Below are 26,016 nucleotides of genomic sequence, written 5' to 3' on the forward strand. Positions count from 1 at the left end.
CAAGTTGTTGTTGCATTTCATATCCACAGTATATGTAAAAGTGACCAAAAACATAAATTTATTTCCCCTACCCCCATCTTAAAGAGTTTAAAATAGGGTATTTTAGGTCAAAATTTCAAAGTGCTGTAAAAAAAATTGCCCAAGCCCTAGGCATGGGGATTTTTTTTCTGAGACACTATAGGGTATGCTGATTCAGAAAAACCAAAAATTAATTTTCCTTTACTTTTTTCCCGCTAAAGTTCATTTCAGAAGTTTTACAACCAGACTACTACGTTTTTATGGCCTTAAAAACGTTTTCTGCACAAAAATCTAACGTTATTATAACCTTATAATATAAAATTGTTTAAGCTGGGACAAATCGATTTTAAGGCCTAGTAAACTGGTTAAAAATGACACCAGTACTAGCTCTCCAGATGCTGTATTTTATTATACGATTATTTAAATAATAATAATAATAATAATAATTATTATTATTATGGATTATATAGCGCCTCACGTTGTCACAACCTCGAGGCGCTTTGGTATCACTAATTAGCTCGTAAGCATCTATCTCACGAATTAAGACAAACTAGACAAAAGAGTACAAAATCACTTTTTTATATATCCAAGTTTTATACTTTTAATATAGAAATGAGAGTTGAAGAAACATGAAAGAAAAACATAGCATGACAGAAAAACATAGCATGACTAATAGAGTACCAACCGACAGATTTTACCAACCAAACACAAGAACTTTAGCAAGAAAAAAATATAACTTTGCCAGTTACTAACATATTAATCTGCTCCTTCTCAAATATGATCTAATTTCTATTAAACATTTGGTTAAAAACTAATTTATCTTTCAAGGCAAACAAGCAATATACAGTATATACTCTATTTTTTTGTAAGCAGAAATAATACATAACACAAGCCATTTTCATAAATTATTCCTTCAAAATTATTATCATTAAGAATATCTATCCTTGGCTTCTTGCTTTATTACAAAGCTATAAAAAAGGTAAGGATATGAGGATTAAGGGTACTGTAATTGTATGAAACAAGTCATGAATCTTGATAATACCATACTAAGTATGTAGAATAATCCCAAAACATTTCAATGGATTAAGTATGGAAAATTAACTTATGCAATAATTACCAATGCAAACAACTGTTTTGGGACCACCCTAATAAAGGTCAGTCAAAAAATAAAATAATATGTCCCTAATAAAAATGTATTTAGAAATAAACTATAGTTCTATAAAGAGTGTATGGGTTATTAGATAGGAGGTGGGTGTAAAGGGTAATGAAATAGGTGGGGTACTGTATTTTTTTAAAAATACATACATTTCAAAGTTATAAAGAGAAAATTAGTACCATGAGTTAACCATTTTTACTTCGAATCTAATTTCTCTACACAGATGATGTAAGCTTTATCCTTTGTAAAAAAGATATTATATCACTTTTGAGAAAATGTCTATACAGTAATACAACAAGCATTATTTAAATTTAGAAAGAATAAATACTTTTCAATAATATATATAGTGAGCCAGAACCATCAAAATACATGTATCAGGAAAAACCAATGCTCATACAAAAAGTTTTAGCTTCAGAAATCTTAAATTTTAAGCAAAAATAACACATCGATTGGCCTTCCTTTTTATATTTTTCTACTCAAAGTCTTAAGTTTCCAATCCAGTAAACTAGTAGTTGTATCAGTATAAAAAATGAAAGCAAAAAGTTTAGAATGGGCGGGATATGGTTGCCAGCTCCCAAGTAAATGCAACATCAAACATATTTATAGAACTATGTTTATACTAAATATACATCACATCTACAAGCATTCCAAAATAAATTAATTACATTGCTAAATCTTCTCAAAAATATATGAAGATGCTGACACACTGTATTATTATTTGTCGAGAAATATTACATACATCCACCACCATACCATAAAGTTCATAGAATCAATATTAACAGTTGATATTGAACTTATAAAACAGTATTTAATATAGTCCACCGAACAACAGATTGAAAGAATGTCACATTATCCTGTTTTGAATTGAGTAGTTGAGAGACTGACGACGTTAGCATTGTCAGCGCTGGCTTAGAGTTGTTGAAGAATTGGATGAGTAGAAATTCATTTGCATTAGACAACCTCATACTCATTTTTGATCGATTTCATCAGACAGCAAGCGCACACGACACCAATAATCTATCGAAAAAACAATTTGATTCAAGAAATATTAATAGACTTGTGAGATTGTGGAATAAGTAATAATATATCTTTTAAGATTTTAGTATAAAATAAAGGTCTTTAAAGATGTAGAACTACAAATGACCAAATATGGAATATTTATAGCATGACGACCAAATGGATAGAGAGATCAATATTTGGTTAAAGGTGCTGCATTGCCCATGTTGGTAGATATCTTCAGTTCCTGTATTAATCAACCCTGCAAATAATACTCATGAGTTAATTTCAATCCATATGTGCTCAGCAAATTGCCACAAGATGCCAAAAGGCCTGCTGCACCTTAGTGGAAAGTGGTGGCCCAGAGGCACAAACATACAGTGAGAAAATGGTGCGGAAGTGGAACAAAAATGGTAATGCGATGATGATAATAATATTTTTTTTTTTTTTTCATTGGTATGACATATGACTTTGCAAATAATAATGGTGAATGCCCAAATTTCAGTGCATAGTTTATAATGTCTGATCACTGGATAGATTATCATGCCATAAACAATAGGAGGCCTCACCTCTACTCTACGGGAAGTTCTTCCAGCGCAGTTAGCTTTAGTCACGCCCCAAATTCATCGCAAGTTTATCTACATCCAACCCACATGAAAGGGACCAACATGAATAAATTTCTTTGCCCAACTACAAACATGTAGCCCAGTCTCGTTCCCTATATTCACTACTGAACGTAGGGGAATGAGCTGTTGGCCCGTCGTACTAAGCCTCACCATAATGATGATACATTTTGATAAAATTTACCTATATATTAAATGACATTCACCTGTTAATAAATTCACCGGTATTTATGTGAATGAAATATATATGCATTATAAATATTGTTGTATTATATTTTTGTATATATGGCTTGCGGATGGCAAATGATCATAGTGATAGTAGGGATGGCAAAAACCTATACATGATGATTAATGTTAATAAAATTCACCAGCTTATAAATTTACCATTTACTGTAATGTGAATGAAATATGTACTTTATAATTTTGTATTTTAAGTTTGTATAAATTGACTCCGGATGGCAAATGATCATGGTGACAGTAATGATGGCATAATATTATGCATGATACTTGATGGTAATAAAATTCACCAGTTTATACATTTATCAATATTTATGTGAATGAAAAATATATATAGATATTTTTGTATTGTTTTTTGTATATATGGACTGCAGATGGTACATGATCATAGTGATAGTAGGGATGGCAAAAAACTATGCATGACATGTTAATAAAATTCACCAGATTATAAATTTACCAATTAATGTGAATGAAATATGTATTTTATATATTTTTCTATTCTACAGTAATGTATTTGTATAATATGCCGATTCCAATGAAATTTAATATTGTTAATACTCATTTAAATTTGAATTATGCAATGTACTGTATTGTCTATGGTTTTGTAGAAGTTGCAGTATAGGCAATATTGTAACCGCATCCACAGCAACGACAGCATGGGCAGCGACCCATGAAACAACAGGCCATCCAAATTCCAATAATCTAAAGTGATGTAAAAAGCGATAACATGAATGAAAAAAATGGTAAAACAGTGAAAAAAAAAGTGGGGCAGTAGAACATGATTGGCGTACAGTAAAAACATGGTGTAGTGAAACAGGTGTGTAGTAGGAACATGGTGTGACATTGAAACAGGTAATGGTGTAGAGTAGAAACATAAAATTGCAGTGGAACAGGGATGGCACTGATTAGAAACATGGTGTGGCAGTGAAACAGGAATGGTGTAGAGCAGAAACATGGTGTGGCAGCTGTGGACCAGGAATGGTGTAAAGTAAACATGGTGTGGCAGAGAAATAGGAATGGCATAGAGTAGAAACATGGCGTGGCAGTGAAACAGGAATTGCGTAGAGTAGATACATGGTGTCTAACGAAGTGTGATATACCAGTGATACATTCAAATCCCCCCCCCCCCCCAGTAATACCGGCATAGTTTGCCTCTGTTAAAATCGATATTGAACACATATATAAATATATTAATATGCTGTGATACTGAACTAAAAATATCCATTCAATCTGAATGTTAAAAATAAATTCTTAAATTTTAAAATATTGCTTTGCTCAGCCTACTTGGAATATGTGTGGAATTTCATTCTCTTACAAAAGTGAACCACATGGCTTTTCATAGCCTTTTCATTGTTAAAAATCTTAAATTTCGAATGAGATGACAATCGTATGCTAAAGAAATGATAGCATATTTTGCCCTATTTTTCAAGCAGATGCTGGATAGGCTTATATTCAAGAAAATTAATTTAATACATACACACTCCAAAAACCATTTTTTAATGTCGGTGTTATTTCTGCCAAGTGTCTGTGGTTATTTTAGACAATATAATATTAGTAAATAGCCGCGTTCTTAGGAAGCCAGATTTTCCAGTGTCACTTTGATATTTTTCCTGTGATACCAACATTATGTGTCAGAATAAAAACTCATGACCGATTATAAAGTATAAGAAAATAGTATAATTTTAAAACATCTCATGGTTCTAGTCGTGGGTGATAGATCAGACAACAGCTGTAGTATATATATGTTTTTTATTTTTTTAGATCAGAAATTCCATCATTGTAAACATTGACTTCAACGAAACGCGATATGATATTTTATTAGCTTTTCTTTTAAAATCAATATTGAATAATTATATTGATTTGCTGATACTAAACTAAAAACATCCACTATTCTAAGCTAACAATATTGTAGAGCCCGGATAAAAGTTTTCACATTAATTTTCCTCACTGCATGGTAAGTCATTCGTTGTATTTGTATTTTTTTCCAAAAAATTAAAGCAGATGTTTGAATGAACACATATTCTGTATTGATTTAATTTGTTTAGAATCGCAATGTATTTTTTCAAATTAACGCAAGTTCCTTAGAGTTTTTAATTAAACAATATTGCTTCGCTCAGCCTGTTTGGATTGTGTATGATATTTTAATATCTTATGGCTTTTCGATTCGAGTCTGAAATTTTGATTGCGATGATATTTGTTTGCTATAGCATTTTTTGCCCAATTTCAACCCAGGTTGGATATATTCACCCAACATTTGTTTTACCATTTGATAGAACCATAAAATTTTATGCTCTCTTCGCTCACGACTCCACCCTCTACTTGTCGCCATAGTAAGTATGAAACTCTGAATCCGCCCATAGTCAGGATGGACTCTGGATGCGCGCCTGCAAAGTACGAGATGGCAACAACTGAAAAGGATCTCAAAGCAAGTTTCTGAATGACTGTAATGTTCAGATGAAAACTAGCTTGGTCGATGTTTGCCTTTAATTCCAGGATCTGAGTTATATTCATGACATGGTATAGGATTTCTTCACATAACCAAAAATCCATTCGAAAGTGTCTTAGGACCTGTATTTGGATGATTCCCATTTATGAATAACTGGGCTAAATACTGCATTATAAGCAATGCCAATAGTCAATACCATTAAAATAATATCAACAATACTGTAGTTGTTAAAATCAGAAAAAAGCATGTCTAATTTAGTGTATTGTGCACTGAATATTTTTGAACGATTTTTGTACATCGAGTGCCTAGGACAACCCCCTCCCCCCACTGTTTCACTGTTTGAATTCATACTTTTTGTTGTTTTTTATGGTATTGGTACTGCATCTACCAAATACCATTTTATGAGATTTATATGTTCATCAAAATATTTTAAAATTACATTCATTCATAGGCCCTCTAAAATTTTAGTAGCTTCATTGTAGTAGTAAATTTGAGTGTTATGGACAACCTGCACAAAAGACGAACATGATTTAAAAATCTAAAATGTGTATGTCGCGTGTATAAGACGACCACTTGTTTAAAAAAAAAAATCATAATTTGCTATTTTAAGCCTCGTCTTTTTTGCGAGGACATACGACAGATGAAAAGCAAGCATATCCTAATAAACTGATTGGAAATGCATTGTAGCAATCTGTTTAAATTGATAACTTGTGTATAACGATTATTCTGCTTACAATTAGCTTACTATTAGGAATGATCAATATCTGTTATGTCATATATACATGTATGACACACATGAAATACAAGCATATCTTATGAAACTCATTGGAAATTTATTTGTAGACGTACCTGGATAACTGCAACACCAATGGCAATGCCAGCAATAATTATTATATTCTCCTTGATAAAATTAAACAGTGCTTCTGAGCAGCCCTGTGAATTCAAACAAAGGCATGTCATTTTAAACATGCAATGAGGAATGAAATATATTATTAAGTCAGTTTAATGCAGAATAAATTCCAAAAATTTACTGGTTGAACAAATGTTATTTAGACAACCACGGCATCCCCCTCCCCAAAAGCTTTCACCCCATTAGCACCCTCCCCACTCTCAATTGGAAATGTTCAAAGCAGAAACTATACTCAAGTACAATATACCTCTCTTTCAAAGCATTATCAACAGATCCTTTGTGAAAACAAAAATGTCAAGGAAACAACATGGTCTCCATAGAGACACGTCGGATGGCCGTTCCGTGGCAAAACAATGTAACTTGAAGTTTTCACTTTTCGAGATAAATAGAACAAAAGCTTGCAAGTTTGCAACTTAACAATAAATAGTTGTACCCTTCTGGAAATTTTGCAGGACTATATATTTATAGACATTATGATTATATAAAATTTCTTAATTACAACCGTTGGTTTATTGCAAAATTATTAACGACATTTACAGATACGTTGTTTTACCTCAGAACATGTCACGAGTGCGACATATTTTTGGGATTAATCACGTTTGGGGCAATCATATGCATTAATTAGTTTGTGCATACGTCGTCATTAAGATTTATTGATGTGAAAACACCATCAACTAGTTGATTTTGCCTTGCCAAACACAATTCAGCTCAAACCAGCTTTTGGAATACCATTCCGAGGCAAAACAACAATAGCAATTATGAATCAAAATAAAGGTTTTTACCTCTTCATATACGTTTTTTGGGGTTTGGTTGACCTCACAGCCTTTCTCTATGCAACAAGAAGCCGGGACTTTCTTATCTCCAATCACGTCGTACCAATCAGTGTAGTTGTAGGTACCACAGCACTTCAGCTAATTGTTCAAATTAAATTAATTCATAAACTGTAAATCATACTAGATATTGTAAGTTAATAATGATGAAGTCTGAGAAGAGGACTGGAGCAGAAAGGAAACTGGTGACCATGGGAACATCATGGAATGATGAGAGATGTGTCAGGATGACAAAAAAGAGAATGAAACAGAGGACACCAAAAATAATAGGTAATTGTTATAACAAAAATATATAACAACTGAGCATACTTCTGTAAGGAAACTAACAAATGAATTAGTATTAGTAATGCAATGACTTTATATTATGCAATATCAAATTGTGAGAAACATTCAAGTTTCGTTCCTCTGGACCCATGGGGGTTTTTATGGTTCAGGCAAACCCCCTTTTCTAGCAAATCCCTCCCTCTTTTCTGGCGAACCTTCTGCTCGAATTCCTGAATGAGTCCTCCAACACAACTAATGCACTGTAGATGCACTCAGATGGATTTGCTGCATACATTTACTTATCTGCTTTTATAGCATAATCTAGACCCATAAAACACAAAAATTCTCTGGCAATACAGTAACAAACCATAAAACTAAGCAATGCCATGATGTAGCAAAAGCCTTTCTACAAAAATATTAAATCAATATAAATACAATGAAAAAACGATGTACATTGAAGGTTGGCTTGCGAACACAAATTTATTAAAATATAAAAAAATTAACAGACATTTTGATAGCTCCTGCTATATATATATATATATATATATATATATATATATATATATATGTAAAATGATGATTGTCCAGATAAGCGACGTATAGTGCTCAATGGAAATGGAGAGTGCAATAATAATAATAGAAAGGTTATGTCAAGCGTGAATTTACTCTAGCTGTTTCATGCACCAGCAATCTTCAGGAGTGAGTGGATAGGAAGATAATGGAGATATATGAGGTTCAGCAGGTGTATATGCTAATTGTGTTACGTATTCTTGAGTAGGAATTTGTTTCTGTGTCTGCATTTTGAAAGCAACCCTGTTCTTTTGTTTAAAGTTGATGGTTTGTTTGAATAAAGTATGTGAAATTTCTCTGTAAGGCAGAGATTGCAGCGTTTTGTTTGTGTACTGTGCAGCTTAGCTTTGTCAATTATGAACCATTTGATGTTGAATTGGGTGTTGCTTTCTTTCAGTTTGCATACATGTTTTGATAATTCGGTGCTGTTCTTATGCTTCAGAGAGCTAAATGTGTGCTTATGATTTCTAAATCTGGGTTTGAATGTGTTGTCTGTGAGTCCGATGTACTCTTTGACGTCGTCATTTGTGGTTACGGTGGCTTTGTAGATAATTGAAGATGGGAGGCAGTTTCCTGAGAGGGGGCATTCACCTTTCTTTCGGCAGTTGCATGTTTAGATGGTTCTTGTGGTTTAGTGCGAAGAATTCTGCTGTTGTGGGACTGAATGATGTTTCCCATGTTTCTAGAACAGCTATAGCTAACTTTGACTTTATTTTTGTTGAATAGCTTGTGAAGTGTACTGCCTACAGGAAAGTGTTTTTTAACCAAGTTCAGGAAGGATCTGCCAATGTCAGTTTTCACAGCTTTGTTGAGCTGCTTTGCCTTTGCCTAAACCTGCTTTTTCATGCTGTAGGATTTTTTTGCCCAGCAACAACCAATCCAACCAATCACCCATTGCATGTGAAGACTGCCCACTTATTATTTTGTGAGTATTTGTTAATTTTACCAATCAAGCCTAGGACTGTCTCACCCAAATTAAAACGGAACAGTAGAGAAAATCCGATCAGAATGACAAAATAAACTAAGCATCCACTGGAAGGAATCCCAATATCTGCAGATGGATCCGTTTCGGCCTTCCAGGCCTCATCAGTGCAGCTAGGGTAGAACCGAACGAAACATTCGACCAGCTTAGGTAGGGCCCAAACTAGTCCCACGACCACTAATGATTACAGAGCCAAACCAAGGCAATATATATACACAGCCCAGGTGTGAATGCAAATAGTGGAATACAAGCTATGTGGCTCGGTTCCAGTAGATACAGAGAATATTTTGTCATTCTTAACGCGTCCTACGAAAATCTTATGAGACAGCACTAGTCCGTGAATTTGTGAACAAGATCGGAGATCTAAAGATGCAATCTCTACCGTGCATCAGTGGCGGCCCGCTGGATCTCAATAGATTCTTTATAATAATATATAAACTTTAAAAGGCAAATGGGAAAACTACGATGGCCCACAAGGGACACACTGCAAACAAAAAGAAATGCTGCAAACAAAAAAGAAACGCTGCAAACAAAAAAGAAATCATGGAAACAGAAAAGAAATGCTGCAAACAAAAAAGAAACGCTGCAAACAAAAATAGAAACGATGAAAACAAAAATAGAAACGATGCAAACAAAAATGGAAACGATGCAAACAAAAATAGAAAACACCAGCAAACAAAAAATGAAACGCTGCAAAGGTAGAAAAAGATAGACGGTATAAAGTGAGAATTTCATGCATATATATATATATATATGTGAGAATTTCATGCATATATATGTATATATATATATATATACACTGTACTTACATTCTTTTGCATATCATTCCACAGGTCTCTGGTGACGTTCACTGTTTGATAATCTTTCATGGTGGCGTCCATGTTTTCTGTGATTTGATCTTTAACCTCATCATTCATAACAAATCCAGCAATTCCAATGCCAACCTCAGCAACCAAGAGTACGATCAAAATGCAGGCATACTATATATTAAAACAATATCTTCATATGGGGTTAACATTGTTTGAATTCCATTAGGAAGCTTTCAACTACACGATGACACGACGCTAGAATGGAATCATTCATGCGTGACCATCCTACTGGGCATCCTCCATTCTCTGCATATGTAGATTTGACCAAATTGCATTCTAAAATCCACGCGACCGGGAGAACTTAATGTTTTCACATGCGCAGATGACTTTTAGTGACGTTATTATGTTCTACATCCTACCATCGTCGTGCAATCGAAAGCTCTCTATTATTACATGAGTACAAACAAGTGGTTGCAGTGGCGTATCTAAGGCTCTATTTACACTATCAAATTCTATGTGACAAATTTGTGTGTTGTGCCCATATATGAGCATGATTTTTGTCACATACAGTTTGACTGTGTGAAATGAGTGAAAGGAGGAATGGGAATAAATTATCCCCACTAAGAACTTACAGCGCACCAAAATTACGCTCAAGTACTAAAAAATCAATTTATGACCTCATTCCAGTCGCATGAGCGCACGCTGGGGGAGGGCGGTGCAGCGAGTGTAGACGTACGCCTATAACAGCAAATTAGTTCCACTCAGCAAGTTAAAAAACTGATAATGACCATTAAGATTTCATTGGAAAAGGCAGTTAGGCATCTCAATTTTTGCACCCCCACCCCTAATTAAACCAGTCTATACCCCTATGATTATCCCTTAAATTTATACTGTAGATATGGCTAGTTATGCTACAAGACCAAAATTATGCAATCACTAAAACTCTACTCTGAAACATATTCTTTGACAAAAAAACTGTTGTATGCCATACATGGTCATGATGTGCCTATATATGGTATGTAGGCATAATTTGAGAATGGTGATCTTCCTACAACAACAAAATGTTTTTAGGGGGATGAACACAATGTGACAATGTAGGAATTTATTCCATGGATTACAAGACTATGATACCACCAGATGAAGGTGGCAAAAACAATTTGTTGGACGTTTAATGTTTGTCATGCACTGAAGATTCAGCACAATGATTTGCCATCCTTTCACAATATTACATGTATGTCTTATTCTTTAGAAGTAAACATATTTTTCCAATCTCCATGGAAACATTTGGCAATACATGCATTATGATAATTGAAATGCTTCCAACACTCCATAGAAATACTAATTTATACTACAAACATAACCTAGTACTTTTGCGCCATCTAGAAACCTATAACAAGGCACAGATAATAATTACTACCACTGGATACACAACACCATATATGCAACCACAAGGAGCTTATTAAAAAAGAGCTAAAAATCATCCTGTTAATGCTGGTTTACACTATGACGATAAGGATCAACAATAAAAAGTTAAGAAGCAATTCACACTAGACATGTTGCTTCAAAATAAAGTTACCATCCCAATCTGTTGTCTTAAGGCCAACTCAGACAGCGTCTTACGACGCAGCTCGACGGAAATTGTTGTCGCGTCGGGTCTGTGTAGGGGGCAGTCGCAGACGCGATGGTTTGCGTAGGGGGCAGTCGCGTCGTAGAATATTAAAAATGTTTAATATTTCTCACGGCGGTTCAAGGCTGTCCCCAACGACGAATCGCGTCGGGCTGTGTCGTACGACGCTGTCTGAGTCAAAAAACATGTGACATGCCTAAATATGGTCATGATGGTATCCTATCCTAACCATATATAGGCACATCATGACTATATTTGGGCCTACAAGTTTTTTTTTGTCGAAGAAAATTTGATAGTGACAGAGCTTTATGCTCTGTCCACAATATAAAATGTTATGTGACAAAAATGTGTGTGATGTGCCCAAACATGGTCACGATGATGTCATATTACAACCAAATATGGTCATATTACAACCAAATATGGGTATATCACGTTTTTTTTGGTCACTTTGATAGTGTGAAGAAAACTTAAAATATTCTCTTATTGATGGCACCTACAGTAGAAACCATACAGTAGCTCTCTTTGATTGCACCGCAACAGCCGCAGAAACCTGTGATGAAGATGATGCCGCCGACCACGATGATTAAGATTGGTATCGTATCACCCAGGTCACCGGTAAATTTGACATATTCGTTGTAGTTCCTCAGAACTAATACTCCACCGATGATCAATGCAAGGCCGCAAATCTGAAAATAAACCAGATGTAAGTTTACAAAATGAAGAGCAAAATAAATATACATTTATTATATAGTTACAATTAAAAAACAGTGCAATGCTTATCATTTAAATATGAATATGTAGGTACAGTACGATATAACAAATTAAAATAACAATAATTTTTAAAAATTATGAAAATAATAACAATACAACAAAAATAATTATAAGTATAATAAAAATATAGTGACAAATAATTATAAGCAAGAATGATTAAACTGTAAGAAAATGTTCATAATGCAATAATATCAATCGCCAGAGAGCCAACACTACAAAACCAGGGGATTTTGGGATTTGGCTGAACCCCTTTTTCACCATCATAATTTTTATTAAAGGAACACTACCGAGTTACTTAGCTTAAAGAAAACATCCTTTCCCTGGTTACGGGCCTACATATTATTGTATGCTTCTGTAGTGTTTATTAACATCATTAGAATATGCACACAACAACTTCTGGATAAGAGACTAGTACAAATGTAATTTTAAAAGATCAGATTTCTATATTTTTGTATCCACTTTATTTTTATCCACAGATATTATTGCATTACAAAACCATTTATTAAAGGAGACATTTAAGGCACACCTCTGAATGGAGTAGACAGTATTTCAATATAGTTTCTCTTTCCTGATCAGTATCTAAGCATACTGTAGTTATTATACAAACATTTAGAGTGCCAACTCCAATACACTTTCATCTATTAAAATAGAAGCGTTACACAAAATTCATCAAATTGCTTTTTATGAATAATTGACCATAAAATATTAATTTGGAAAAAAACAGCAATATTCAGATATAGATGGGTCAAAATTTGAATTTTAGTTGCAGAAGACTTAATGGTCTATGTGTCATTTATTATTTTGAAATTGTTCTCGTTATTCATTTTTCATTTGTAGATTTGACTTGTCAGTTCAGTTTTTGTGTCTACTGTCCCCATGGAGGGCCATAGACACTATGTCATGATGCACCAATTAAAGATGGCGGAAAAGGGTAAGTCCGGTGGAGAAATGATGGGTACTACTACCGTCACTTGAAGGACGCCCTCTAGAACCTGGTAGTACTTTTCAATATAAATGACATAATGTGGTAACTCCCAAGAGTTAGTGTAATATAATAGTAGTATACAGAATATTGTTATGAAAGAAAATTTGCATGAAAAATCCAGATACACTACAATAATACACACATCTGGCATATTGAAGAACATAAGATAAAATTCAAAACCAAAAACAGGCTGGGAGCCTATTTTTGTAATGTCTATGCATGTTATTAAAAAGATCAACAATAACACCAAGAATATATAGCACACAAAAATATGTTTCATCATAACAATAAATAGATATGATTGGAGGAGTGATACATCATTATGCCAATTACTTCTGATCGTATCACAATTTAAATGTAATCAAAATAGGGTTTCGTATATATTTGAATAAGCTCTCCCGTGCATTTATTGTTGAGAAAGGTTTTTGTGGGTGGCATTTGTTTTTTCTGGTGTAAAATGGAATATGTAAATACCGTACTCATATACTTATTCCAAATGAGGCTCTGGTGGGAGAATTTATTAGAGGGAGGTGTTTATTCAAAGAGGGGCATTTATACCAATAAATACGATATACGTGTAATTGAATGTTTTCTGAACAGCTTCCAACTAACTCAATGGAACTACACATTGTATCTAACACTCCATTTTACCATCATAGATACAAATGGTATTAGAAATAGTGGTGCTAAATGTTGGTTGTTAGATGCTTGCCTTCTAATCCCAAGGTCCTAAGTTCAATTCCTTACAAAGTTGCATGACTTTTTTCCTCATGACCACTCCTTAGTAAATCACATCATAATGAGAGTTTAGGCCATCTTGTGTATGTGTTTATCTTAATACACAATTTCTCCTCTTAATATTATATTGGTGTTTACACCGCTCTATATAGTCTATATTTGGTACAGTATTCAGGTACAAAGTTGTAAAAAGAAAAAGAGTAAATACTGTATAGGGAGCACTTTAATTTATTTAATTTGCCAATGTATACCATATAGTTAATTAATAGCTAGAAGTGAAATAGACCTTTCAGAGTACAGCAACAATAAAAGGAGATCTACTGAAGTTTGGTTGGGTAATAATATTTTATCATAATATTCAGGTATAGCAAATTTAAAATGCATAGAGGCCTTGCAGGGCATAAATTAATGCATAATATATTAAAAACCAAATATTTTTATTATTATTATTATTATTATTTGTTACATTAAGGGACTCATAAGTAACCTATATACCATTTTGTAGTTTGCTTCAAATGTTTTGCCAGTCAAAAATGAAGCTGTTGAATAATGAATATTCATAACGAAAATCTGCTGAATATTACTGTTCTTTAACATTATGGAAAAAACTACAGTGCACCCTTTCGAGACCCCTCTTTTTCGAGACCGTTTTCAAAGTACAGTTCGCCTCTAATTTAAGACCACCTTTGGGACCTGAAAATGTGGGTGTGGTCTCGGAGTTCGGTCTCCAATTAGAGGGTTAGGTTAGTATTAGAGGGGTCTCAGAATTACAGGGGTCTCAAATCGACAGATTATCCAAGCGGTACAAGAACAACACTCAATATATAATGTTACAATTTTAATTTGTAAGATTGTGAGGCCATAACTAATTGAAATTTCATATGAAACTCACTGAACACTGTACTTTCTATGTACATTGAAAGGAACTTTGTACATGTTGATTTTTCACATAAGTAAATATTTATTTGGGGGAAGCTGCTTGCTAATTCTTTTTTTTTTTTTCCAATTTATTTACTTCCTGTTTAGATGCAAATTCTTTAAATTGTTTGACCATTTTATTATATCCCCAATATATTCTAGAAAAATGCCTAATTAATTTTCATTTTGATTGCTCAAGATTTTTGACCTTTCAACTTGTTTCTTTTGTGTAGTAGAATAATAGGGTCAAATAAAGGGGCTTTAAATAGGTATTAAATCTCAGAACTTCCAGTAGTTGACAATACTATAGTGAAGGAACATTGTTAAAGCCCTTGTGTATGGCCTAGAATCACTGATAAATAGTGTAATCAAGTCAATTTACAAAAGCAGTTTCACATGAAAAGCCTTAACACAAAATTTTTTATTACAAAATTCACAATGGACAAGGGCAACCACAAAATAAACTGCACATAAATTGGGTCAAATAATTAACATAAACTTATAGATATGTACAGAATGTTCAATACTTGGTTTGTGACTTAAAATATGGATAAAGTTAAATGGATTACGAAGGGCGAAAATTAACTTGGCTAATAATAGAGGCTCAAACAACTGTTGCTGTAGTACTGTATGCATGAGAAATTAATCAATGAGAACTCTATTATTATATTGTAATACTCTGGTCAGATAAAAACATGAATGAATGAATGAATTACAATCAAATGGTGAACATACACAAAATAATATATTTATTTGAGGAAATAAATATATTATTATTATTATGTTGTATTTTGTGTACTTGCCAAGTACACAATGTTGTATTTTGTGTACTTGTCAAGTACACAAAATTCAACAAAATTATAATAATATATTTATTTCCTCAAATGCAGGAGGCCGAAGCCATGGAGAACCAAATTTGGCAGCCCCAAAATTATGTTGCTACAGGACAATTAACTCCACTGCGTGTTTATAATTATTTAACATGAAAATGGATTTAAATATAAACTGTTAATTTTCATTTATTTGTTCAGATATTATGTGGCAAAATTTCATTAATTATAATTATAACTGTATAATAGCAAACCAAAAATAAAGAAATGAAAACTTAATGAATTTGTATGAGTAATAATTTTCACTTCAAGTACTGTACTCTAACATACATTTTTAATGTGAGAATATGAAAAGTAATAAGTGTAGCAGCAGTCAAGGGGATGAAGCCATATCATAAGGCATACAGTATCTGCTTATTATGCGTCTACAGTCATGTGATTTTTCTCTATCACACTGAATGCATAATTCACAAACTTGAATTAATTTCACTGGTAGTTAAAGACACTGAGTAACTGACTTTGTTGGTATTACAGTCATAGAAGGTTACATGGTTTGATTGTCAAAATTAAATCAGGATCGCTGAAGAATTTATCATGCATGATACTGGTAGGAGTCAAACAATAGAAAGTGAGATTATACCTTCAGAGCTTAAATTCAAAACAAGCTTTTATAGTTAATCAGTAATAAATAATCTAACCACTTTAGTATAAAATGAAAAATAACAATACCACCAGTTTTTTAGGTTGAAAAAAAGAATATTTGGCAAGAGTCAATGAAAAATAACATGAATAAACCAGTTTTTTTAGGTTAAAAACAGAATGATTCACGAGTGAGAAAGTGATTCTCTGATTTGAGAAACACATGGCACACTTTCACTTTCTGTATCAAAACTACAGGTAAATCCAAAATCATTTAAAAAATTAACTTGCTCATTTTGAATAATATAAAAACTACAAACTTGAACACAAAAATTACTGTATTTAAAAAATGTTTACCCATAATTTTACAGCTAAAAATGATGGAAACACTTCCAGTCACTGGAAGTGTTATTTTTGTTTTAATAATTATCCAGTTTAAATTCAGGGTACACAATTTTTAAATTCATTAATTTCTATGCTGAAGTAAATAATTTATGCAAAATGAGCAATATAATTTAATAATTACGTTTTATGATACTTTGTCATTTTCAAGGGACAATACATCTTTAACAATAACAGATGAACTCAAATTTACTGCAGTACCTTTCATCATTCGTTTTCATGTGGTTTAATTTTGCATCTGAACATAAACAATTGAGAAAACCTGGAGTTAACATATATTTCAATTTTCATATAGAAACTACACACTAAGTAATTTATAAACTCAATGAAGTGCTAGTAGCTACTATATAAATCCAAATTTTTTTTCTGAAATCACCCCACAAAATGTATAGTATTTACAGCAGTAAAGTGTGAATTACAATAATAGTATTAGTGCTTTTATTTCATTAGGTAATTAGCACCAAAAATATTAAGTACTGAATCATTTAAAAAAAAACCCAGAAACAATACTTAATATAGCAAAAATTATCATCACACAGTTGTTTTAACTAGTAATATTATTCATTGCGAACCTAGAAACATCGGGTATCAGCCATTTGTTGCCATGGCAACTAATTAACCCCAATTATTAATACCTGTCATTAATTGCATTTGATCCCTTAGGCCCCGGTATTCAACCCCCGGCCCAACTCTGGCCCTCCAAAAAGTTTGATCTGGCCTGCACAACATTGCTAAAAATATTGTGTGAGTTAAAACACTGATGCACGTAAGTCTGGGTCAGTGACAATTGCATTTAATATTCTCACAATGACCTCAAGACTGTCCCTGACGATAAATCAAGCCGGGCTTCGACTATGATGCTGTCTGAATTGGCCTTAAACCATTTGGTGTGTGGTTCTGTTTGATTGCTGTTTTTTAATAGGATTCTTTTCTTTTTGGACAAGTAAACATGTTTTAAAATGAGACAATATTTAGTGTGGAAGGCACTATAGAAATATAAGTCCACATCCCTACTAATATAAATATTGATTGAACTGCTGAGCTTGAACTATGACCCTTGATATTATTAGCACTATAAGTTTACTGTACTTATGCTCACAATAAAATGAAAGCGACTCCATATACAGAAAGTGAAGCCATATTAACTTAAATTTTTTACTTTAATGTTCATTTTAGAAGCCGTAAGCTTTGTTTCTCTGTTGTAAAGAAGAGTTTAAATTGTTTCATATTATAAAGAACCAATATCTTCACTAATGCATGAAAACTCAATTCTGATGCATTATCATCTCTGAATTAGAATTTTCCATATAATAATAAATGTAATAAAAAAAAACCCATTTTAATCAAAAAATTAGTGAGTAAATTCCCATGCAGTCAAAATGATCTCATTAATTCCTAATTGTGTTTTTCATAGCATACAGTAAACCTGGTATTTTCCCATTAATAAAATTATTGAGCATTATAAGTATTAAGCCAAGATTAATAATCATTATTAAACCACTAATAAATTTTGGAATGAGCTAGGAAATAAGAAATTACATTAAATCTATAAAATATGTGTTCATAATATACAATGGTAATGGAAATGGCGATATACTTCTAAAGAGTGGTGGAATTTCAAAAAATGTCCTCAAAATTTAAAGGGTGGGGCGTAAAATTCTAAAGGGTGAATAATAAAGCATTGTCGTTTTTGTATAATTAATAATATAGAGAAATGAAAACATTGTGGAACTGCCTGCTTTGCCACACTTCGGTAGTTATAAAATTTACTGTACATTTTAGCGTGACGCTGATATTTTAAGCAGGTGCAGTCTTTGTTATTTATGTCTAAGTATGGTGGTCATTTCATTTTTTTTGTCCAAGCGCCACACTAAAATATAGCTAGCAAGAACACTGGCATAATACAAAATCGTCACTATGCGCTCCATAGCCGAAGTCCACAAAAAAAAAAAAAAAGAATTAAATACAAAACCAAAAGAGAGGGAAGCCCTGAAGATGGTCAAAGTAAATACCGAGGAAAGATTTTATTCTTAATGTTTTGAGTTATACCATTCCCATATTATTTATTTTGTAACTTTGAATATCAAATGTACAAAATCTTTAAGACTCATGCTTACAGCACTATACAGCAAGGAAAATTAGGGATTTGTTATAGGACATAATGTGAATGCATTATCTTCGCTATAAAATGCTTTTTACAGTATATGTTTGCTTCAATCACCATATGGTATGTGAGGTTCAAGAGATATTAAATTGGATTTATTGCTGGTTATGACTTTATAATATACAAACAGAACAGGGCTCACACCTCTTAGTTACAGTATGTTTGCACAGCACTATAGCAAACAATTTATTTATCTATATTTATTTACCCAGTCAGCAGCATGCTGACTAGGTTCTGTTTCCGAGTTTGTTTTGTATTCAGTAGATTACGAAGAAAAATGTCTGTCTTACTGTAAGCCTCTGAGCATGCTCAAACTGATGATGATGATTATAATACCACTTTAATGCTTGATAATCTACGGTACAATGTTTTTAATATGTATTTCTATTTTGTTTACACTGTATTTTAATAATATTGCATTCGACTCTGTTGGCTTGGCATCATTCCGTTTTGTGTTTTCATTTTGATTGTTTACTATATTTCTTTAATATTTTGTTCTTATTGTATTTAAGTATGTTATTTAATGTGTATGCCAAGATATATATAATACTGAAATTTGATATGTTGTCTTATCATTAATAGTACGTCTTTTTGCCACAAGTAACATGACTTTTATGGGAGTATTTGTTTTGTATGATAAAGTTTCTGAAACCGAAATTGTTAATGTTCGTAACTTTTGACCTATGATTTTGTTTCTATCCTTGAAAACCTTAATCAAACAGGATTATTTTTGTGTGCTACTATTTTTTTTATCCTCATATTATTATATTATTATTTTCCTCCCCTTTTTCATATTTTGCAACTTGTTCATATTTTGTATAGATGTGGGTTTCATTTTGTTGTTTACTTTTTTATAAATTTTCCTTATATTTTGTTACTATAATGGCCTTGCACAGCCTTGACGGAAAACACATTTGGATGAATCAAGTGTATCTATGTAAAAATAAAGTATATTATTATTATTAATTCAATTATTATACATGTAAATTATCATTATTGCTCTCACTTTGCTAATTGTTTTGTTATAAACAACCAAATAAAAATACTAAACAAATTGCAATTACAGAAATGCTGCTAAGCATAAATAACAAGATCTTCATTTACTATCTTTAATACTACATTAAAAAATAAGATATGAACAGATATTGCTATAACCAGCAAGTAAAGGTAGACATAAACAATCTCACAATTAATTATTAATTAACAGGAATGCTGAGAGTGTTAGTTGAAGTGGCCACTTTCCTTGGAAGGATCAAGGGTTTCAAATGCAGACTTATTCTCCTAAAAAACTTGAAATCCTATTGGCCCCCGCTATTGTAACACCTACAATTAGATAGATGCTTGATTTGATGCAACTGAAACCTACAGTGCACTACCAAATACTGTACATATAGAGTATAATATATGTTTCATTACAGTTCCCATCTTCAATTCTTGGTACAATCATAAGATTTCTCATAATTATCATTTGAAAAATATAAAAAATACTTCATACATTCCACTTATCAAAGATCAACCTAAATTTTTGGTATTTAAAGTCTCTTCGAAACTACCTTTGAATAAGCTCTGCACTATAGCCTCCAAAAATATTTTAAAAAAGCATATTGCATATTGAAACATACAGTACTCTAGCCTATATTTGCAGTAGAAAATGCTAACACTATTTAGCTAATGGAATTAATATCCTAGTTGTTGGCTCTGCAACTGCTTCAGTTTTCTAAATTGCACATGCATTAAAAATTCTCTCTAGGGTTTGTGTAATGGCTCAGAGGAATTGCATTATCGGTACTGTATATCATCATTTGAACATACTGTGATTGTAGAGTACAAAGTTGCGGACGACATTCAGTTGGAAGGCACATGAAGTCTATTGAATGAAAACAGCAGTCTATTGGTTACCGAATCCAATAAGAATAAAATTAACTGTCACTCTGATAGATAAATATACAAACATGTGTGTGTCAGTCGCTAATTAATCGAAGATACCACATACTGAAAAATGATCATGAGTTTCTTGGTTGGGGATGATTATATTTCTGGACATATAATTATATTAATGGTATCAGCTGTAATGGTTATTCTTTCTAATCAATAACAACGCAAAGGATTGTGACACTGGCATGACATGACATGTGTTTATGCAGGAGTACAGTATGCCTACAGCTATATGCAACTACAAATAGGATTATGATATGATGATAACATTCTATTCAAATTTGATATTCAACACCAGATGTATGACATTTGATGATTGCCTAAAATTTATTAATATTACTGTATACAGTATTTTAAGTTCAACTGTTATTCTTTATTCCACTGTTGGATACAATTAAAATAGAATACAAATTTGAGCATAAGCATAATGTAAACAGTTACCCTAGATGCAGGCGACTCTTAAAAATGAAATTAAATATTCATTATGATCTGACAGAGTGGATGACACTGTTGATGATTAGCAAGTTGCAAATAATAATATACAAGATGCTTTATGAAGTCTCATTATGCATGGCTCTATGGAGTGGAATTATGCTCTATAATCTTTCACATTTAAAAGGAAGGCTTTTAGTGAGTTGTTTACAGTGATGGGAAAACATCCAGGCATATTATATGACACCATAACTTGCAGCCAGGACCATGTGGTTAACTGTAGTTTGAAGTGGTTAAAAATGTTATGTTCAATATTTATGTATCTGTGGAAAATAATTTTTAGATTCTTTAATGATTGTGTAATGTTTTGCTTTTTATCTTTATCATATTATTATATATTTATGTTCATCCTATGCTGGTTACACTGTTGGATGTTTGAATTAAAATACAAGTATTCCTAGGATTTAGACTCCTTCGTCGGACATGTCGGACGCTGGATTGGAATGCAGTACTTATGTCCCTACCATAGTGAAAGGTGACTCTCTATAGCAGAGGGCCAGTGACCACTTTCATTAGCAATTTATTTCAATAATGCTACGGCTTACACGGTCATTCATACGTTTTACAGCCGTTTACCTTTATACTCTTCAAACAGCTACCTACTACACATATGAGTAGAGCAATATAAATGCCATCCTTTTGTGATAAACTGGTAATGGTAATAAATGGTATAATGGTACAGAACAAGACAAGCCTTGGCCTGATACTAAGTACAGAATTATCTACTTACTAATCCTCTAGCTGTACCTTAGCGAAAGAGAAACCAGGAAACTTCTTTTTTCAGTAGGACTACAGTCAGTGTGTACATCATCTAATTCACTTTTTAACAATCATAATAATAATAATACTGTTTAAACTCGAAACTAAAAATTCATGCAAGTTTAAACAATGTACATTATGGCAACTATTCTTGTTCATGATGAGGAAAATGAGGCACACTATTCTGCATTAATTTGCTAATATTTAGTAGTAAGTAAAGAACCAACTTAAAGCTTGTAAGTTACGGTTAGACTGCATAACCGTATGTTTAAATTCCCCTACTACAGTATATATGCGTACACCGGTGACTTATAATAAAAATGGTAACTAAGTGGTATTAAGAAATATATCTAAAAAACATACCATAAATATTAAGTATATCAGATAAAATTCAGTACTTGATACAACATAATATATTTTATTCATCCATTAAAAGGAAATTCATTGGGACAAGTACTATATTTAAAAGATTTGTATTAATAGTTAGCGTAGTATTAATAATAATAATACTAAAGAATTAAATTAATGTAGTTTATTTATACTGTAAGTAGGTACCATTTCCTCAGTTTTATTATAATGTATTAATATCTAATTTTTTTTAAAATCTTCCTTTTTGAAATAAAGGCTTCCAATTTATGTTTCTCAAAGTATACGGTACGGTGATAAGATGCTCCCCTTCAAATTACAGGGTCCTGAGTTCAAATTCTAAAACTATAATTTCCAATTTAGAAAATACACATTAAATCAATATAAAGAGTATATAATAAAATAAATTATGTTCATCCATTTCCTTTGTCAATAAAGACAGATGTTGGATGAGAATATAATAATAATAATAATAAAAAAAGAAGACAATATAGAAGAATAAAATAATTTTTTATGGGTCTATTGAATATGCATTAAATGAGATAAAAACATGCTATTACCACTGTAGTCTAGACAAAAATAATGTCTATATCATTACCACTGAAATGGTAAAGGTTATCCAGACATTCTGAAAATGTAATTATACAGTATGAATGATAAACACAGAAGTTTCATTTTTATAACGCAGTCTCCTAGACATTTCTTGTTTTATGCTTTCTTCTAATATACAGTATTCATAAAATAATAATAATAAATAATAATAAATAAATACCATATTTTACCAAGTGAAGCATAAGAGGTGATGGAGAGAATTATACAGGCTACTGCATTAGGTGCTAGGCTTAGGCTTGCACAATAACCGGACTTGTATCAATTTTGATGGACACCTTATGAAAATTGTCTGATTTTGGCTTTATTTTTTTAATGTACATGGAAGCAAAAATATATTCTTATTGACACTATTATGGCATTATATTCCCAACGATTTTTTGCTAGTCATTTTTAGTAAATTACTACCTCTTTAACAGACATTGATCTGGTTGGGCTACTGCATGTATCATTAAGCTGTAGGATATATAAGTAGCAGCCGCCTGCCTGCCTGCCATATTGTCAATATCTAGGCCAAGCAAAGCTAATGATTTTTTTTTTTACAACTAACATTTGGTATATGCGATTCCTAATTTTAAGTTGAAGAATAATAGTCTTATGATGTAAATTATAAAGAGTTAAACTGACAAGTTGTTTCTTGGTATGATCAATAAACAAATCTCTTTTTAATTAAGAATTTTATTTTATATTTTTGCTGCTTTCTGATTATATATATTTGCCTACTTTTGGATGCACACTGTTAGGTATTGTGTGCCACTGTTATAAAAGTGTTATCCGATAAATATTGCGTTGTATTACTGTATACGCCTAGGGTATCATGACAAAATTTTATGGTGGAATATCAATGCTGACAGTCTATCGTAGAAATTAAATCCTGGGCTTATTATTCAGAAAGTTGAAATTAAGGGCCTTACTCAAGTTACCTTGTTAATAAAACATGAATTTCAAATAAAATATGGTAATATAATTATATAGTGGTAAATATTGTTAAGCTGTTAAAATGTGCATTGACATCAAATGTTCGTGTGTCCACTGTACCCTGGCTATAAAATATAGTATTACAACATGGCATACAGTATAGTATCCATGTCATGTGATTATTACAGTGTATCAGGATATGGTTTAATACTCAAGTCACCTGACTATAAATTACGAAGCTGCTTTATATTAAATCAACAAGGAAAGTGTTATGAATACATGGTGGTTGTTTGCTCTTTAAACACACATAAAGCCTGCAATTCGTCTAATGCTATTTTTAAATTCAGATCACATGCTAGTAATAATTTTTTTTTTCAAAAATAATTCAAAAGTATTTTAAAAAATAATTGTATGAATTTTTCAAGAATGGTTTTCAGACTATTTTGTTCATTTTTGTCATGAAGAATTAATAAAATAAAATTCAAGGCATTAGATAAAATTTAAGGGTTTGGTGGTGAAGAAAATAGATCAGTTGACCTCAAAACATTCTGGAAAAACCCCAGTAGGTAAAGCTAATATAGCATGCATGGTTGGATATGAAATACCTTTTCAAATACTGTTAGTAGGTTAGTAGTATCTAACACAGGGAGGTAAAGAACCACTGCCTGGTACCTGGATAGTTCTTTAAAGTTTACTAAAATTTACTTTAGTCTACGATTCAAGAAAGCGTGCTCTGATAGTGTTGGTTTTGGTCCCTTTCATTATTTCAAAAATTCTTATTGTAATTTGGCAATACTGATGTGAGGTTATCAGCGGTGGATTCAAAAGCGGGGAGGGGGCAGGTGGACTGCTGTCCCTTCTCCTCCTCCTCCAACCCCCCAAAAAAATTATCAAAATTTAAAAAAAACGGAGAAAAAAAGAAAATTATGTTCAAATCTGAGAACAAGCTATTTTTGGCCATTTAGTTTGAGGTGCCATAATTTTATTTTTATCCTCTAGACCCTCCATCTGTGATACAGTAGGTCCCTCCCCGGGCTCCCCTCTATTTCAAATTCCTAGATCCACCACTGGTTATCATATGGGACTTGTAGTGAATTTATTAAAGGGTGATTCTTTTTCACTAACACTTTGTGTTGGTACTATAAAGGCAACAACCTCTGAGGTTAAGGCTGCTTCCTTTTGATCCTGCATTCTCACAAGGCACAACCGAATCAAAGAAATACTACAGGAAGTACAGGAAGTTACCTGGAAGGTTTAAACACTGGTAGGGAAAAAGGTTGTGGAAATTCAAAAATTAAATATATATAGGATAAACATGGTGACTGAACATCACATGGTTTTACTGCAGATTCATGGTATTTGAGACTGTAATCCTGGCATTTCAGTTCTCTCAGTTTCATGAAAATTTTCCTTGTGTATGTTTCAGGAATTTTCTTTCATTTCAGATATGAATGTGTATAGTAGACATCAATCAGTACTAACTATACTAGCACAGTTTTGAAATGATTTACGATCATAAATATTGAAAGGTGTTGACTGTCAAGAAAATCTGAAACGCGCTATTTATCATCTCGCATTACAGTATGCGTAAACATTGTACATCAAATTAAGGAGCACTGATCAATCGAGGGCAGGTTTTATTTTAGATCATGCATCTTCATTCATCCAAATTGCATTGCAAAATCATGCATCATAAAACATAAAAATAAAAAAAACAAGATATAATCAGGAGAGAATCTTCATGTTTATAAGGGCTTGTTTAAAGCATGGTACTATGACAGGTACCAACACATTCCTTTGCAATAAACAAGTATCATTGAGACTGAAAAAAAAAAGAGAATAGTTGCCATGATTGTTATGATGTATAGTACTTTTTTTATACAAATCATTTACAAATATTTATATTGACTACCTGCCTCATTGCTAAAATTTGCAATTTTTTTGTTTTTGCACCTACACGAGCAGTGGTGGCGCCAGTGGGAGGGGGGGGGGAGATGGGGGATTTCCCCCAAAATAATTTTC

At 32.4% G+C, this 26,016-nt stretch overlaps 1 protein-coding gene across 2 annotated transcripts in view; it reads right to left on the minus strand.

Moving 5' to 3' along the window:
* Positions 1-592: 592 nt before the first annotated feature.
* LOC117109580 (CD63 antigen-like) overlaps positions 593-26,016 on the minus strand; it is a 28,273-nt gene continuing 2,849 nt past the window's right edge. The window contains exons 2-7 of one of the 2 annotated variants that reach the window (XM_033251948.1): positions 11,966-12,154; positions 9,842-10,012; positions 7,169-7,297; positions 6,326-6,409; positions 3,617-3,732; positions 593-2,191 (exon numbers count right to left, since the gene is read on the minus strand). In XM_033251948.1, coding sequence (XP_033107839.1) covers positions 3,625-3,732; positions 6,326-6,409; positions 7,169-7,297; positions 9,842-10,012; positions 11,966-12,154 — 681 coding nt within the window. In that variant the 3' untranslated portion in view covers positions 593-2,191; positions 3,617-3,624. The remainder of the gene's footprint in view (positions 2,192-3,616; positions 3,733-6,325; positions 6,410-7,168; positions 7,298-9,841; positions 10,013-11,965; positions 12,155-26,016) is intronic. The other variant, XM_033251949.1, reaches the window with a different exon arrangement.

The sequence above is a fragment of the Anneissia japonica genome, unplaced genomic scaffold, assembly GCF_011630105.1.
Source record: "Anneissia japonica isolate Jap-2015-1 unplaced genomic scaffold, ASM1163010v1 scaffold287829_len2072220_cov186, whole genome shotgun sequence".
NCBI classification, from domain to species: domain Eukaryota; kingdom Metazoa; phylum Echinodermata; class Crinoidea; order Comatulida; family Comatulidae; genus Anneissia; species Anneissia japonica.